General features: G+C 47.2%; 1 protein-coding gene across 2 annotated transcripts in view; it reads right to left on the reverse strand.

Annotated features, from left to right (window-relative positions):
* Positions 1–3315: 3315 nt before the first annotated feature.
* The window catches only part of PDLIM2 (PDZ and LIM domain 2), a 66541-nt gene continuing 55192 nt past the window's right edge, over positions 3316–14664 (reverse strand). For both annotated transcript variants that reach the window (XM_053268975.1, XM_053268976.1), the window contains exons 7-10: positions 11815–11963; positions 9438–9583; positions 5836–5956; positions 3316–4266 (exon numbers count right to left, since the gene is read on the reverse strand). In XM_053268975.1, the coding sequence (XP_053124950.1) occupies positions 4071–4266; positions 5836–5956; positions 9438–9583; positions 11815–11963 (612 nt within the window). In that variant the 3' untranslated portion in view covers positions 3316–4070. The remainder of the gene's footprint in view (positions 4267–5835; positions 5957–9437; positions 9584–11814; positions 11964–14664) is intronic.

Raw genomic sequence — 14664 nt, forward strand, 5'->3', positions numbered from 1 at the left:
TACTTGAAGTTGGGGTTTTTCGTCCCAATGTGCATCACTTTACACTTGCTAACATTGAACCGCATTTGCCATTTTGTCGCCCACTCCCCCAGTTTGGAGAGATCCTTTTGGAGCTGCTCACAATCCGTTTTGGATTTCACTACCCGGGAGAGTTTGGTATCATCTGCAAATTTGGCCACATCGCTGCTTACCCCTGCTTCTAGATCATTTATGAATAAATTAAAAAGCACTGGTCCCAGTACAGATCCCTGGGGGACCCCACTTCTTACTTCCCTCCATTGTGAAAACTCTCCATTTATACCTACCCTCTGTTTCCTGTCTTTCAACCAGTTAGCAATCCACACATGTACTTGTCCCCTTATCCCATGACTGCTAAGTTTCCTCAGGAGTCTTTGATGAGGAACTTTGTCAAAAGCTTTTTGGAAGTCCAGGTAGACTATGTCAACTGGATCACCTTGATCCACACACTCGTTGACACTCTCAAAGAAGTGCAAAAGGTTGGTGAGGCAAGATTTACCTTTGCGGAAGCCATGCTGGCTCACTCCCAGCAGGGCCTGTTTTTGTAGGTGCTTTACAATTTTATCCTTGAGGATGCTTTCTATCAATTTGCCTGGAACGGACGTTAGGCTAACCGGCCTGTAATTTCCCAGATCGCCCCTGGATCCCTTTTTGAAAATCGGTGTTACATTTGCTACTCTCCAGTCCTCTGGTACAGAGCCTGATTTCAGGGATAAGTTAAATATTTTAGCAAGGAGGTCGGCAATTTCACATTTGAGTTCTTTGAGGACTCTTGGATGGATGCCATCCGGCCCTGGTGATTTGTTAGCTTTCAGTTTTTCCAGACAGTTTAGAACATCATCCCTTGTCACTTCTATCTGACTCAGCTCTCTAGCCTCCATCCCTAAAAAGCCTCGTTCAGGAACAGGTATATGCTCAGTATCCTCTGCCATGAAGACAGATGCAAAGAACTCATTCAGCTTCTCTGCAACCTCCTTATCCTCCTTAACAATCCCTTTCACTCCCTCATTGTCTAATGGTCCAACTGCCTCCCTGGCAAGTTTCGTGCTTCTGATGTATTTAAAGAAGTTTTTGTTATTCCCCTTGATACTTTTGGCTAAATATTCCTCAAACTCTCTTTTTGCCTCCCTTATTGTCACCTTGCATTTCTTTTGCCAGAGTTTGTGTTCCTTTCTGTTCTCTTCGTTTGGACAGGCCTTCCAATTTCGGAAGGAAGTCTTCTTCCCTTTTATGGCTTCCTTGACGGTACCCGTTAGCCATGCTGGCATCCTCCTGGACTTAGTGGTACCTTTCCTCCTTTTGGGTATACAATCTAACTGGGCTTCTAGTATTGTGGTTTTGAGTAAACTCCATGCACTCTGGAGCGAAGTGACTCTCCTGATTTTCCCCCTCAGCTTTCTTTTCACCATACTCCTCATTTTGGAGAAGTTTCCTCTTCTGAAATTCAAAATGTCTGTGTTTGACATCCTTGGTGATTCTCTCCCCGCATGTATGCTGAATTTGATGGCACTGTGGTCACTGTTCCCTAAAGGGTCGATGACACTGACATCACGCACCAGGTCCTGGGTGTCACTCAGAATTAGGTCCAAGGTCGCCTTCTCTCTGGTCGGTTCCATGACCAACTGTTCTAGGGCACAGTCATTTAGCGTATCTAGAAATTTGACCTCTTTGTCCTGACTTGAATGTGAATTTACCCAGTCTATGTGTGGGTAATTGAAATCACCCATAATTACATCCCTGCCTCTCCTTGATGCCTCCCTGATTTCCTCCTACAACTCCCAGTCACTGTCGGCATTATGATCCGGAGGGCGATAGCACGTCCCTAGTAGCACGTTCCCTTTCCGGCCTTGTATAGTCACCCATAGGGTTTCTGTGGAGGACTCCAGTCCACTTAGGTTTTCTAGCTTGTTAGATTCTATCCCTTCTTTCACATACAGTGCTACCCCTCCTCCAAGGCACTCCTCCCTGTCCTTTCTATAGAGTTTATACCCAGGGATAACAGTGTCCCACCGGTTCTCACTGTTCCACCATGTTTCTGTTATGCCCACTATGTCTATTTCTGCATTAGCAACCAAGCACTCCAGCTCACCCATCTTAGCTCGGAGGCTTCTGGCATTGGCATACAAGCACCTATACACGGAATCTCTCCCCTGATGTATGCTATTCTTTTGACTCTTTGACCTGCTGGCACAGCCTCCCGTCTGCTCTTTATGCGGTTCTGCTCTGTCCCCTTCTGTTTTATTTGAATTCTTTGCAGCCTCACACTTTAAAGGATGGCTTTTGCCAAACGGGATACTGCCCAGCTCCCATCGGCTGTTCCCCAGGTGTAATTTTAAAAGCTGCTCTGCAACCTTTTTAATTTTAAGTGCCAGCAGTCTGGTTCCATCTTGGTTCAAGTGCAGCCCGTCCCTTTTGTACAGGCCTTGCTTGCCCCAAAATGTGTCCCAGTGCCTAACAAATCTAAACCCCTCCTCCCGGCACCAACGTCTCATCCATGCACTGAAACCCCTCAGCTCTGCCTGTCTCACTGTATTTGCGCGTGGAACAGGTAGCATTTCTGAGAATGCTACCTTGGGGGTCCTGGACTTCAAAATGCTACCTATCAGCCTAAATTTGGCTTCCAGGACCTCCCGACTGCATTTCCCCACATGGTTGGTGCCGACGTGCACCACGACAGCTGTCTCCTCCCCAGCACTGCCTAGGAGCCTGTCTAGATGCTGCGTAATGTCCGCAACCTTCGCACCAGGCAGGCAAGTCACCGTGCGGTCAACACGCGTGTCACAAACCCATCTCTCTGTCCCTCTAATGATCGAATCACCAACTAGAAGGAGGCCCCCACCCCTCAGAGCAGTATCCCCTGTGTGAGAGGATATGGGCTCATCATCCACGGAAGGGGTCCCTTCTAAAGGAGCATTTCCCTCTTCCTTAGACCGATGTCCTCCTCGCCCAAGACCTTCATTCTCCCTGACAGCAGAGGAGCTACCAGCCCTGGAGTGGGATGCCTCTATCACATCCCTGAAGGTCTCGTCCACATGCCTCTCTGTCTCTCTGAGCTTCTCCAGATCCGCCCGCCACCTTGGTCTCAAGGGAACGGATTTGTTCCCTGAGAGCCAGAGACTTGATGGCACACTTTACCTTTATGAAGTCCCCACAGGCTGCCATGAAAACTGTTGTATCCAGAGTCCTGGGGCAAGAGTGCTATGTTCTTCTAAACCCCAAAGTATAATGGAAAAAGTCACAAAAATGGTTTTTCTTTCACCACCCATTTTCATAAAGCAAATGCAAGTGTGGGCCAAATGCCTTATACATATATTATATTTCACATAGAGATCTGGCTTAATATCTTAGGGAAGCTTTACAGAGTCAATATTCAAAGCCACACCCATGCCATCGGAGTACCTAGTGCTTTCAGTGACACCCCCCCCCCACTTTCCCTTTACTCTTCCATTTTTGACATGGATGTGGGGATGGTGGCAGCTGTGGTGAGAAAGAGGTGCTGCAGGCACAGAAGGGGGCAACACAGCCACCTACCATACTGGTCTCTGGAGATGGCAAGAGATGGCTAGTTTTGGCTTCCACTTCAGAACAGGAATGGTGTGGGCATGATCCTAACACCCCACAGCGTACCCCATAAGTGACCCCCAGGAGGCACATTTGGCAGAGTAGGAAGTTCAGTCTCTCTCCCAGCGCATCCCTCGGAAACTTCTTAGTGCTGAATATGCAATGCTTGTGCTATATGGACATTCGCCCTTCTAAGAAAGAGACCAAAAACCTGCCCAGCTAATGGGAATACCATGTCCCTTGAGAAGCTCCATGCTTGTTCTCCAAATCCTGGAGTCATTCTTCAGTTCTGAGCTGGAAGCTCTTTCCTGGGTGTGTCTCAACTGGCTGAATCCCCATTGGCTGGATGGTGCAAGAGAAGGTACGTGTGGCTAATCAAGAGAGACCCAAGGGAATTTCTAGCAGGGACCAAGATGGCATACTGGGAAGAAGCCTCCAAAGTGGCAGCGCCAGCTCCCTTCTTGCTCAGCGCCCACATGCTCCGGTGGAGTTTAGGACTGGGAGTAGACTGCTGTGACGGTGCCGTCCCCTCCCCGCCCCTGGTGGTGCTGGCGGGCATGCTTCTCGCAGTACATCTCCTCGCCCACCCAGAAATGGCCACGCATCTTCAGGTTGAGGCCGCAGTCGGTGCACACGTAGCAGGAGGGGTGGCGGTAGCGGTTCTCCTGGATCCTCACTGCCTGGGTCCTGCAGAGAACACAACGGGGGATACAGCCGATCAAGAAGAAGGGGTACGGACGGGCATGATCAGGGCCAATAACAATCCACCACACAGACGCAAGTGGCACAGAATCTAGAATCTGGTACCCTAGTAAAAGACGTTCCCTCCGCAATCCCGAAGGCAAGAAAGTCTTGGAAGCCTGTGGCAGCACTTGGCAAAGAGTTGGGAATCATCCCAGCCTCACCTAGAATCACGTTCAAATAAAAGGTGTGGGCAGGGGGCATAGGCTTGGAAGCCATAAGGATTTACGCAGAGCAAATACTTACACACACAGACACACAGAGTATTGAGGGCAGCAAGTCTGAATTTATTCAGCTCTAAATCCCCACCTCACGCCTCCTCTCTCTTGCTGGGTACAGTAGACAAACAGGCCACAATACAGAGATGCCCTTGCACCCGCTGATCTATGCATTGCCCTGACAAACTATTGTCATCGTTATCTCTAACGGCAATGATCACCTGTGGGAGAGGATTTGGAGACCTGGATTTGGTTCCTCCCCCTCTTCTAAAGATATGTGCAGTGCCAAGAAATCCATTTAGAAGCACTGCACATATGCGCGCACATACACACACACACGCTGGATGTGAGTACACACACACACACACACGCACGCACGCACGCGCATCGAGGTCTGGTTCTGGGAAAGCAAAATGCATTGGAAAGGGGCAGGGGGCAGCCCAAACCTATATTAATGTCCTTTCTATCTTTGGCTATTTCCCCTGGCTCTTCAGGCATGACTTTCATTACAAATTGCCACAGCAAATTGGAATTTCACAGGCCCACAAAGAGCTGCTTTCATCTCTGTCCAACAGATGAGGATACGTTTCGCCACCAACATTCGTGTAAGAACAGCAGCTGTGCCCCCTGTTGTTCATTCCATGAACTACATCCTACCATGATCTCTCCTCCACCCAGAGCACCACAACACCTACTCCCCCAAGACAAGTGTCTACTCACATTTTATTAACAACTTTTGCATCCCATCCTTCCTGCACCAAGGGAGAGATACATAGACATGGGCGACCCGAATGTATCCCGACAACCAACCTGTGAGGTGGATTAGGATTTGGAGAGGAGAGCTAGGAGAACTAGCCTTGTGATAGTGGGCATGAATTGTCCCCTTTGCTAAGTAGGATCTGCCCTGACTGACTACATGTGAACTCTGTCTGCTGAAAGTTATTCTCCTGGGGCGCAGGGGGAGGATGGGGCTGTGGCTCTGTGGAAGAGCATCTGCTTCCAAGAGAAAGGCCCCAGGTTCATTCCATGGCATCTCCAGGTATTGCTGGGAGAGCTGTTGACAATCAGTGTAGATAATACTGAGCTACATAGGCCAATGACCCGACTCTATATAGAGCAGCTTCCTACGATCCTATGAGGGTGGAAGCGTGTTCTAGCTCAAACATAACGCAGTGAGCTTCATGGCTGGATGGAGATTTGCATCCAGGTCTCCCTGTTCCTAGTCCATCGTTCTACCCACAACACCACACGGCCTCTCCATTTGCACCTCTTTAACCCAAGGATTTGCAACACTCACGTGATGCTGCCGCTGCACTTTTCGCACACATGGAGTTTCTGGACGCCGCCGGCCACAGAGCTGCTGACTGGCTTGTAAGTGCTGGGAGAGAGCTGGCTAGGGAAGGGAGCAGTGGTGCCCTCTGACAAAGCAACCAAGAGAATAGGTTAGAATTCCAAGAACAGCCACCAGCCAAGTATAAAGAACACTTAGCTGATCAATCACCGGCCCTTTAACTGATTCATAGACCAGTTCATCCGTGAAACTGGAACAAAACTGGCATATTACCAAAACTTTAATAGCGGTGCCTTTTTAATGGTACTGAAGGAAACATGAGAACTTACAACTTAAGAAACCAAAATGACAGGGGCAACCCTAAAACGACTAGCAAAGGATGTTATTGGGGAGCAAGGATTTTGCCACACATTAAATTCTTACAGAAGAATGGTATCTATCTATCTATCTATCTGTCTAATGTATTGAAGTTATTTGTATACTGCCCAAAACACAAGTCTCTGGGCAGTTTACAACAAAACAATAAAAACAGGTAAAAAGGTTAACACATTGCAACAATTTAAAACTGAAAACAATGTTAAAACTATTAAAAACCATCAAACTATTGAAACAGTATCTAATTTAAACTGTCCTTTCTATGATATTGCCCGTTCCATTCAGATCACCCCCTATCAACCCCTATCAAAAGAAACATTTGGATTGGTCTGAGGAACATTTTATTGTTTATTTTTTAGGAGATAGGCATGAAAAAGTTACTCATAGGATTGCTTGTTTTTGTTCAGAGGCATGCTAAATAAAGTGTCTGCAAACTGGTTTTTAAATTTTGACTTATGTTATTGTATTATACAGTATTCCTCTTTGCTGTAGTGTTTATTTGGTCGTTGACCGTAAATAAATGAGTTCAGTTCAGTAACTAATTAAAAGCCTGGGTGAACAAATGTGTCTTCAGTGCCTTTTTAAAAGTTGTAAGAGGCTCTTATTTCAGCAGGGAGAGCGTTCCAAAGCCTCGGGGCAGCAATGGAGAAGGCCCATCCCTGAGTAGCCACCAGACGAGCCAGTGGCAACTGCAGACAAACCTCTGCTGATGATCTCAATGGGCGGTGTGGTTCATAGCGAAGATGGCGTTCTCTTAAATATGCAGGGCCTAAGCTGTTTAGAGATTTATAGGTTATAACCAAGACCTTGTATTTTGCCCGGAAACTTATCAGCAACCAGTGTAGATCTTTTAAGATAGGAGTGATATGGTCCCTCCGAGATGACCCAGAGACCAACCTGGCTGCCGCATTCTGGACCAACTGCAGTTTCTGGACTATGTACAAAGGCAGCCCCACATAGAGCGCATTGCAGTTGTCAAGTCTGGAGGTGACCAGCAGGTGTACTACTATTCTGAGGTCATTTATCTCAAGAAATGGATGCAGCTGGCACATCAACTGAAACTGATAGAAGGCACTTCTGGCCTCTGCCTCAACCTGGGACACCAGGAAGAGGTTTGTGTCCAGAAGCACCCCCTAACTGTGTACCTGTTCCTTCTGGGGAAGTGTGACCCCGTCCAGAACAGGCAGATAAAAATTATCTCTCGAGTTCTGACCCCGCACAATAAGTACTTCCCATCTGTTTGGCCTGGCCTTTCAGGGTTTTTAATTTGTTTTAATTATTTTAATGTTAACCTGGTTTTCAGGGTTTTAATTGTTTTGATAGTCTAATTGTTTTTAAGCTGTTTTTAAATTGGTGTTTGTATTTCTGTTTTAATTGTTTTAAATGATTTCTGTTTTTTAATTGTAAACCGCCCTGAGCCAGCTCGGAAGGGCGGTATAAAAACAGAATGAATGAATGAATAAATAAATAAAATTCAGTCTCAGTTTGTTATCTTTCATCTAGCCCATCACCGCCTCCAGGCAGGCATTTAGGGAGGTTATGCCTTCTCCTGATGATGTTGACATGGAGAAAAAGATGTGGGTGTCATCAGCATGCTGATTATACCCTGCACCAAATCTCCTGATGAGCTCTCTCAGAGGTTTTATGTAGATGTTAACAATCTACATAACAATCTACGTCTTATGGCCAGGGAGGGAACTTGGAACCTTCTGCTCTTCTCAGAGCAGCTCCATTCCCTGAGGGGAATCTCTTCCAGTGCTCACATGTCTAGTCTCCCATTCAAATGCAACCAGGGTGCACCCTGCTTAGCTAAGGGGACAAGTCATGCTTGCTACCACAAGACCAGCTCTCCTCCCTAGGCCCATCAGGCCGACCAAGGCAGTCTCCACCCCAGAGCCTGCCCGAAAGCTGGTCTGAAATGGGTCTAGATCAGGCCTGCTCAACTTAGGCCCCCCAGCTGTTTTTGGACTACAACTCCTCAGCCACAGCAGCCAATAGCCAGGAATTATGGGAATTGTAGGCCAACATCTGCAGGAGGGCCGAAGTTGAGCAGGCCTGGTCTAGATAATCAGTTTCATCCAAGACTGCCTGAAGCTGGGAGGCCACCACCCTCTCCATTACCTTGCCCGACCACAGAAGGTTGGAGACTGGCCTATAGTTGCTTAACTCTGAGGGATCCAACACAGGCTTCTTCAGAAGAGCTCTAATAATTGCCTCCTTAAGGCAAGGAGGCACCCTGCCCTCCCTCAGAGAAGAATTACTATTAGCTCATTCACCATGTTATTGAAGCTTGCTTTGCATTTTCAAACTTGTTCAGAAAATGGGCCAGATGCTTCTTAGAAAATACTGTCTTTTTAGGATTAGGTCAAACTTTCCAGTCTGCTTTCCAGGCTAGTTTTCTCTTCCTGTCCAAGACCAGGTGGCAGGAAAGGCTGGGGTGGGGAGAGAGGTCAGTACCACACCAAGCGAAGTCTTCCAGGAAATGACTCTGCACCCCTCGGCATACATGGCTTCACCCAGTCCTGTTTCTGGCCAAGAAGGAAGCTAACGGGGGTTGGGGTTGGCCTGGCTCCTACCTGCCCCTTTGCTGCTTGCTCTGGGGTAGATGGGGCCTCTCTAAACCACAGGGACCTTTAAAAATAATGCATGTAGAGGACCATAATATACTTTGACGGTTTTGTCTGACACTTTCCAGTAATGTTCCAGTATGGTGGATCGGGAAATATAGATGCTATATCATTAGATGCTACGTTTCTATATTTTAATTTAATTTAATTAATTTATTTATTTATCAAGTTTGTACACTGCCCCAAACTTTCATCTCTGGGTGGTGTTTATTTCTCTCCCTTTATACTAACACACCAGGATCAGACCACCACAAACAAGTGTGTCCTTAATTCACCAAACTACCAACTGTTTTCCCTTACAAATCAAGCTTTAGCTATTTAATTAAAATTAAAGGCTAAATCCCTATCTGGAAAACATCAGCCAGAGGCCCTTTGATCACAGCAGTCTTCCCTCCAACCACAAGAGCACTCGCTATATGCTGTTACAATAACTCACATCTTTCCACCAACCCAGACAAGGTTCTAAACAGCGTGGAAGAGGATGGCAGAGCAGAGGAATGAGCTTCCCATGTCTTGGTGCTCAGTACATTTGCACTAACTACCCCCAAGTGCACACATGTGTACACACACACACACAGAGGTCTCCCTCCCCAGTCACCCTTTCACCTTTTTCATCCAACTCCAGAGCCACCTGGAGCAAGCGGAAAGTGCTAGACTGCCGTGGCGGGGCCCTGGTTTCGCGGTTTTCCTGCATCATCTTGTAGACTTCCGAGTCTCCTTCAAAACGGCGCATGGCTGGCTCGGAGTCCAGACTAGAGAAAAGACAAGTGCAATCAGAAAGGGAAAGATACTTGGAAGTTTGTATCCAGGGAAATGGAACAAGCCACCCTTCCGCCACCAGGATCCCTCCACAAAACATGGAACATAGGAAGCTGCCATATGCTGAGTCAGACCATTGGTCTATCTAGCTCAGTATTGTCTGCACAGACTGGCAGCAGCTTCTCCAAGGTTGCAGGCAGGAATCTCTCTCAGCCCTATCCTGGAGAAGCCAGGGAGAGAACTTGGAACCTTCTCTTCTCAGAGCGGCTCCATCCCCTCAGGGGAATACCTTGCAGCGCAAAGACATGTAGTCTCCCATTCAAATGCAACCAGGGCAGACCCTGCTTAGCCAAGGGGACAAGTCATGCTTGTTACCACAAGACCAGCTCTTCTCTCCGAGAGGAAGAAAGACTTGGAAGAAAGGGTGGGACTAGGACAGACAAACACCAAGGAATCTAGGCACCTAGCACAGGGGCCTCGGAGGAAGGACGTGATCAGATGGGATTGTCAGAGGCCTTGAGAGTTAGGGGAGGGCAGGAACCTCCTCACCACACAGCCATCCACACACTCCAAGTAGAAAGCATGCCAGAAAGTGGCCGTTCACACAGAAACGCCGGGGACCTCCCCAGAAACACTCCCTCCTGTTCGTAAATAAGTAACTCCAATTCTTTGGGCTTTCAGCCCACCACGAACAAACAAAAAAGGATGTACAATATGTAAATGGAAGCCCACTAGCTAGAATCCTAGGGAAATCCACCAAAGCAGCCCCAAGAACAAGCAGTCCCTCTCACAGCAGCGTCCTCCAAAGTCCAGACTCACCTGTGAGAAATGGAAGAGAGTGAGCAGGGCAGCAACCCCCTCGCTCTTACTTAAGCAGCTCCCCAAGTGCTAAGAGGGAGACCACGTTATCAATCCCAAGGACCGATTCTTTCTGCAGTGACTAATCCTGCTGTCCTCTCATCTGATTGCCTTTCTTCCTGCTCCCAGGCCCTGACACTCTCTCTCTCTTGTTCCTTCCCTCTTTCTAAGCACAGGTGGAACACACCCTGCTGATGAGGCCCAGACCTGCCCAGCCTTTTGACTCGTCAGCAGCTCTGAATTAACCCTCACTCTGCTCGGTTCAGGTGCAAAAAATGAACACAGATAAGGCCAGCCACAGATCTGGGTAAGCCCTATCCCATCAGGAAAGGAGGCAGAGGCCGCATATCCGGGGCGGACTCTTCCGTTTAGCAGCAGGGTTCTTGCTTTCCAGAGTGGGCTTCCCACTACCCACTGGAGAGAAAGGAAGATTTCTCTCCACACAGCACCAGTTCCCAGCTACAAAAATCACCAAGGGATTGTACTCAAGAGTTGGCGGACCACTCTAGCCAAGACAGGGATTACAGCTTGATGACCTAGAGACGGTTTTTAAGAGCTGTGAGCCTTTGGGCCTAACTACACGTTATGTAGAATGCATGATTAAGAGACGTGCTCTTTTTTTGGTTTGACACACAGTGCCTGCAGGGCCCCCAGTCAAGACTTCAGCACACAGGGAGAGGGGGGTGTAACCCTTTCCCCCTGCACCAGAAATCCCCCCCACTAAAGCAGCTATTTAACTCTGAAAATGACCATGTCAAGAAACAGTTGCTTGAAGGATGGGAACTTCTTGCAGGAAATGGCACAGGAAAGAGTACTACTACGAACAATTATATACCGTTTATTTGTTGTCAACTGCCCAGAGACTTGTGTTTTGGGCGGTATACAAATATGTTAAATTAATTACATTAATCAATCAATCAACAAACTTTCTCTCAACACGGTTTAGAGAGAAACATAAAGATGGTTCCTTGTTCCAAAAGGATTCACAGTCTAAAAACAAATATATACGCTATAAAGCAGTAACAGCCACTGGAGGGATGCTGTGCTGGGGCTGGATAGGGCCAGTTGCTCTCCCCCTGCTAAATATAAGATCACCACCTTTAGAAGGTGTCTATTGGCTCAATCAGCAAGCATTAGCTGAAGTAAACATCCCCCTTTCTCCACATTGAGGCCCTGCCAGCTACGTCTTCATGAGAAGCAGTTGCCAGAACTCAAATATGTCATTAAGGGAGAGGAGGGGTTAGAAAATTAGAGAGGGCAGAAGCTTACTGAAGCCTACCTAGAGAGTTCAGGGGACTGGAAATGTGAACCAGGAACTCCCTACGCTGCCATTTAGTCACGATGCCACACTAGGTAAGCATGTTACCTGTAACGTCGGTAATAAGAGGGGGAACTCCTATCCTGGTCCTTCCTGACTTCCCAAGGGCTGGAGAGCGAATACGATCCTGGGGACGGAGAACCGTTCAAAGGAGGCACAACTGGAGATCTACTGGAGTGACTGAAGCTTCTCTGCTCCTGCAACAGGCCAAAAAGGGAAAAAAAGAGAGAGAGAGCAGGATTGTGAGATGTTCTGCAGGAAACTAGAGGACGAGAGACTCTTCTGGGGGAAGGACAGCACTGCTGGGTTGACAATCACAAGGGGGACGTTTCCAGAGTCCCACCGAGTGCATTATGGCAGCTGTTAAGCCAATCTTTATTGCGGTCCATGAGCGGTACTCAGCAATCAGAGGCAGCCGCCTCCTTTCCATACGGGTGGCACCAAAATGAAAGAGGAATGCTGCATTAACAGGGTGCAGCTGGCCAGGGCACAGGACATCCCTCGCCACAGGACGGTGCACTCATTTGTGCAATCGCTGTTTGCCAGCTATTAGAGCCTGGCTTTGCTCACTCTCCCATGGAGTCCGTTAGGCTACTTGGAGGACTTCCCATAACATCAGCAGCACTCAGACTAACTGAACTTCAGAGAGATGTATTGATGAGCATACATTTCAGGGGTCTGTCCCACAAAAAGAAGCCGCTCTGCCACGCAACTGACATTTACTTGCCCAAGGTAGGAGGCATACCCAGGCAATCCCAATTCTGCAAGCGATATACCAGTGGTCAAGTTTATAAATTTAACAAAGGGAAATTAAGAGGGACAAGAAGTTATGCAGGGTAACAAAGCTTCACTCCCCCAAACAGGAATTTTGTTAAGCTATTTTTCTGGATTTTGACATTTCAGCAGGCATTACTGACAACCTTTCAAGCATAACTCTGCATTCATATTAGCAAGGAACTTGTTCTTTTAAAGATGACAACTGAGATTCTTAGGAAGAATACATTGCATGCCCAATACTGCATTCTGCACCTTTTTGTGCTCCCACACAGTTGTGGCATGCACACACACACACCATCCCAAACTTAATTCACTCGTGCAATCAGCTACCGCAACTCTGTCCTGTTCCCATCAATATCCCTCACTGGTCCCTCCAAATACTTGTTTGCACAGTGAAATGCACACTGCTGGTGGCATGGCATATTCCCAGATAGTGGGCTTTTTTGCACTAGCTGCTGAGAGTTTGCACAATGAACTGAGTGCGGTGTCATGGCTGGGTGTCTACACCTAGCAATTCTTGCACTAGATCATCCCATTTTCTGTCTACACTAGGGGTAGAGTGCTGGGGAACACTGTAGACTGGGATCCCTTCTCCGTTCCTTCCATTGGCATCACCTCCACCATTTAATGTGCACATGCACGGACAACAAGATCACTTTTGCATTCACATTTTTCTGTTGCAGACTTCTGCAATTTTGCTCACCCATTCCACCTCTAAGACATGTAGTTTTCCATACTTCCCACAATTTTATTTATTTGATTTATATACCGCCCTTCCAAAAATGGCTCAGGGCGGTTGACAAATGACACACACACACTACTTCAACACCGAAAAAGGAACAAGAATTAACCCCAAAAGGTATTCCGTGGAGAGTGGAAGAAACAAAAACAACATCATCATAAGAGGAAAATGGTGCAAGAATGATCAACAAAAATTAACAGGACAATTGAAAAATCGTATCATCAGACTGGCATCAGAGGGAATGGTAGTGGTGGTAACTGCATGAGGAAAGAACCAGAAGAAAAGTGGTCTCAGGGACAAAGGTGTGCTTGGGAGCAGAAGTGAGGGGATGCAGCCTTTGGAGTCAACCCCACTATATGTCACCACCCATGCAGACAACCAATCATCTACTGTGGGCACTATAGCCCATCTACACCTTTCCTTCTTGCACAAGATTCCCCCCCTTCTGCAATCAAGTTAGAATAAGTGTAGTACGAAAAGGCAGTGGTAATTCACTGATTGTCATACAGATGATGCAACCAAGTTACAGAATGTGAACATCATCAGGATCCCCTGGTAAATTGTGCAAAAGAATCAGAGGTCATGTTGGAATAAGCTACCATCTCAAAGACTCATAAGCGGCTAACTTGAAAGGAGCTGGGTAAGCAATGAACATACAACACAGAGAATCCCTTCCCATCCTAGTCTGTCGTCATATTACACCAGAGGGAAGCCACAGGCAGGACAGTGTGTTAAAAACAAACAACCTGCTTAATAAAAGCTAGATTTTACAGGCCTTGCTGAAGGAGAACCAGCATGACTTCTGCAAGGGCAAGTCTTTTCTCACTAACCTTTTGGAGTTCTTTGATAAGTGTCAACAGGCATGTGGATAAAAGTGATCCGGTTGACATAGTATACTTGGACTTCCAAAAAGCTTTTGACAAAGTCCCCCACCTAAGTCAACTTAGCAGTCATGGGATAAGGGGATAGGTTATGGATTGGTAGCTGGAAACAGAAAGTAGGAATAAATTGACAGTTTTCACAATGGAAGTAAGAAGTGCCCACCCACCCCCGGAACTGTACTGGGACCAGCGCTCTAACTTGTTCATAAATGATCTAGAAGTTGGGGGTAACCAATGAAGTGGCCATATTTGCAGATGAAACAAAACTATTTAGGGTCGTGACATCCACAAGAGATTGTGAGGCGCTCCAAAAGGATCTCTCCAAACTGGGGGAGTGGGCGACAAAATGGCAAATTTGGTTCAATGTAAGCAAGTATAAAGTGATGCATATTGGGGCAAAAACCCCAACTTCAAATATACACTGATGGGATTTGAACTGTCGGTGACTGACCAGGAGAGAGATCTTGGGGTCGTGGTGGACAGCTTGTTTAAAGTGTT

The sequence above is a fragment of the Hemicordylus capensis genome, chromosome 8, assembly GCF_027244095.1.
Source record: "Hemicordylus capensis ecotype Gifberg chromosome 8, rHemCap1.1.pri, whole genome shotgun sequence".
NCBI lineage: Eukaryota > Metazoa > Chordata > Lepidosauria > Squamata > Cordylidae > Hemicordylus > Hemicordylus capensis.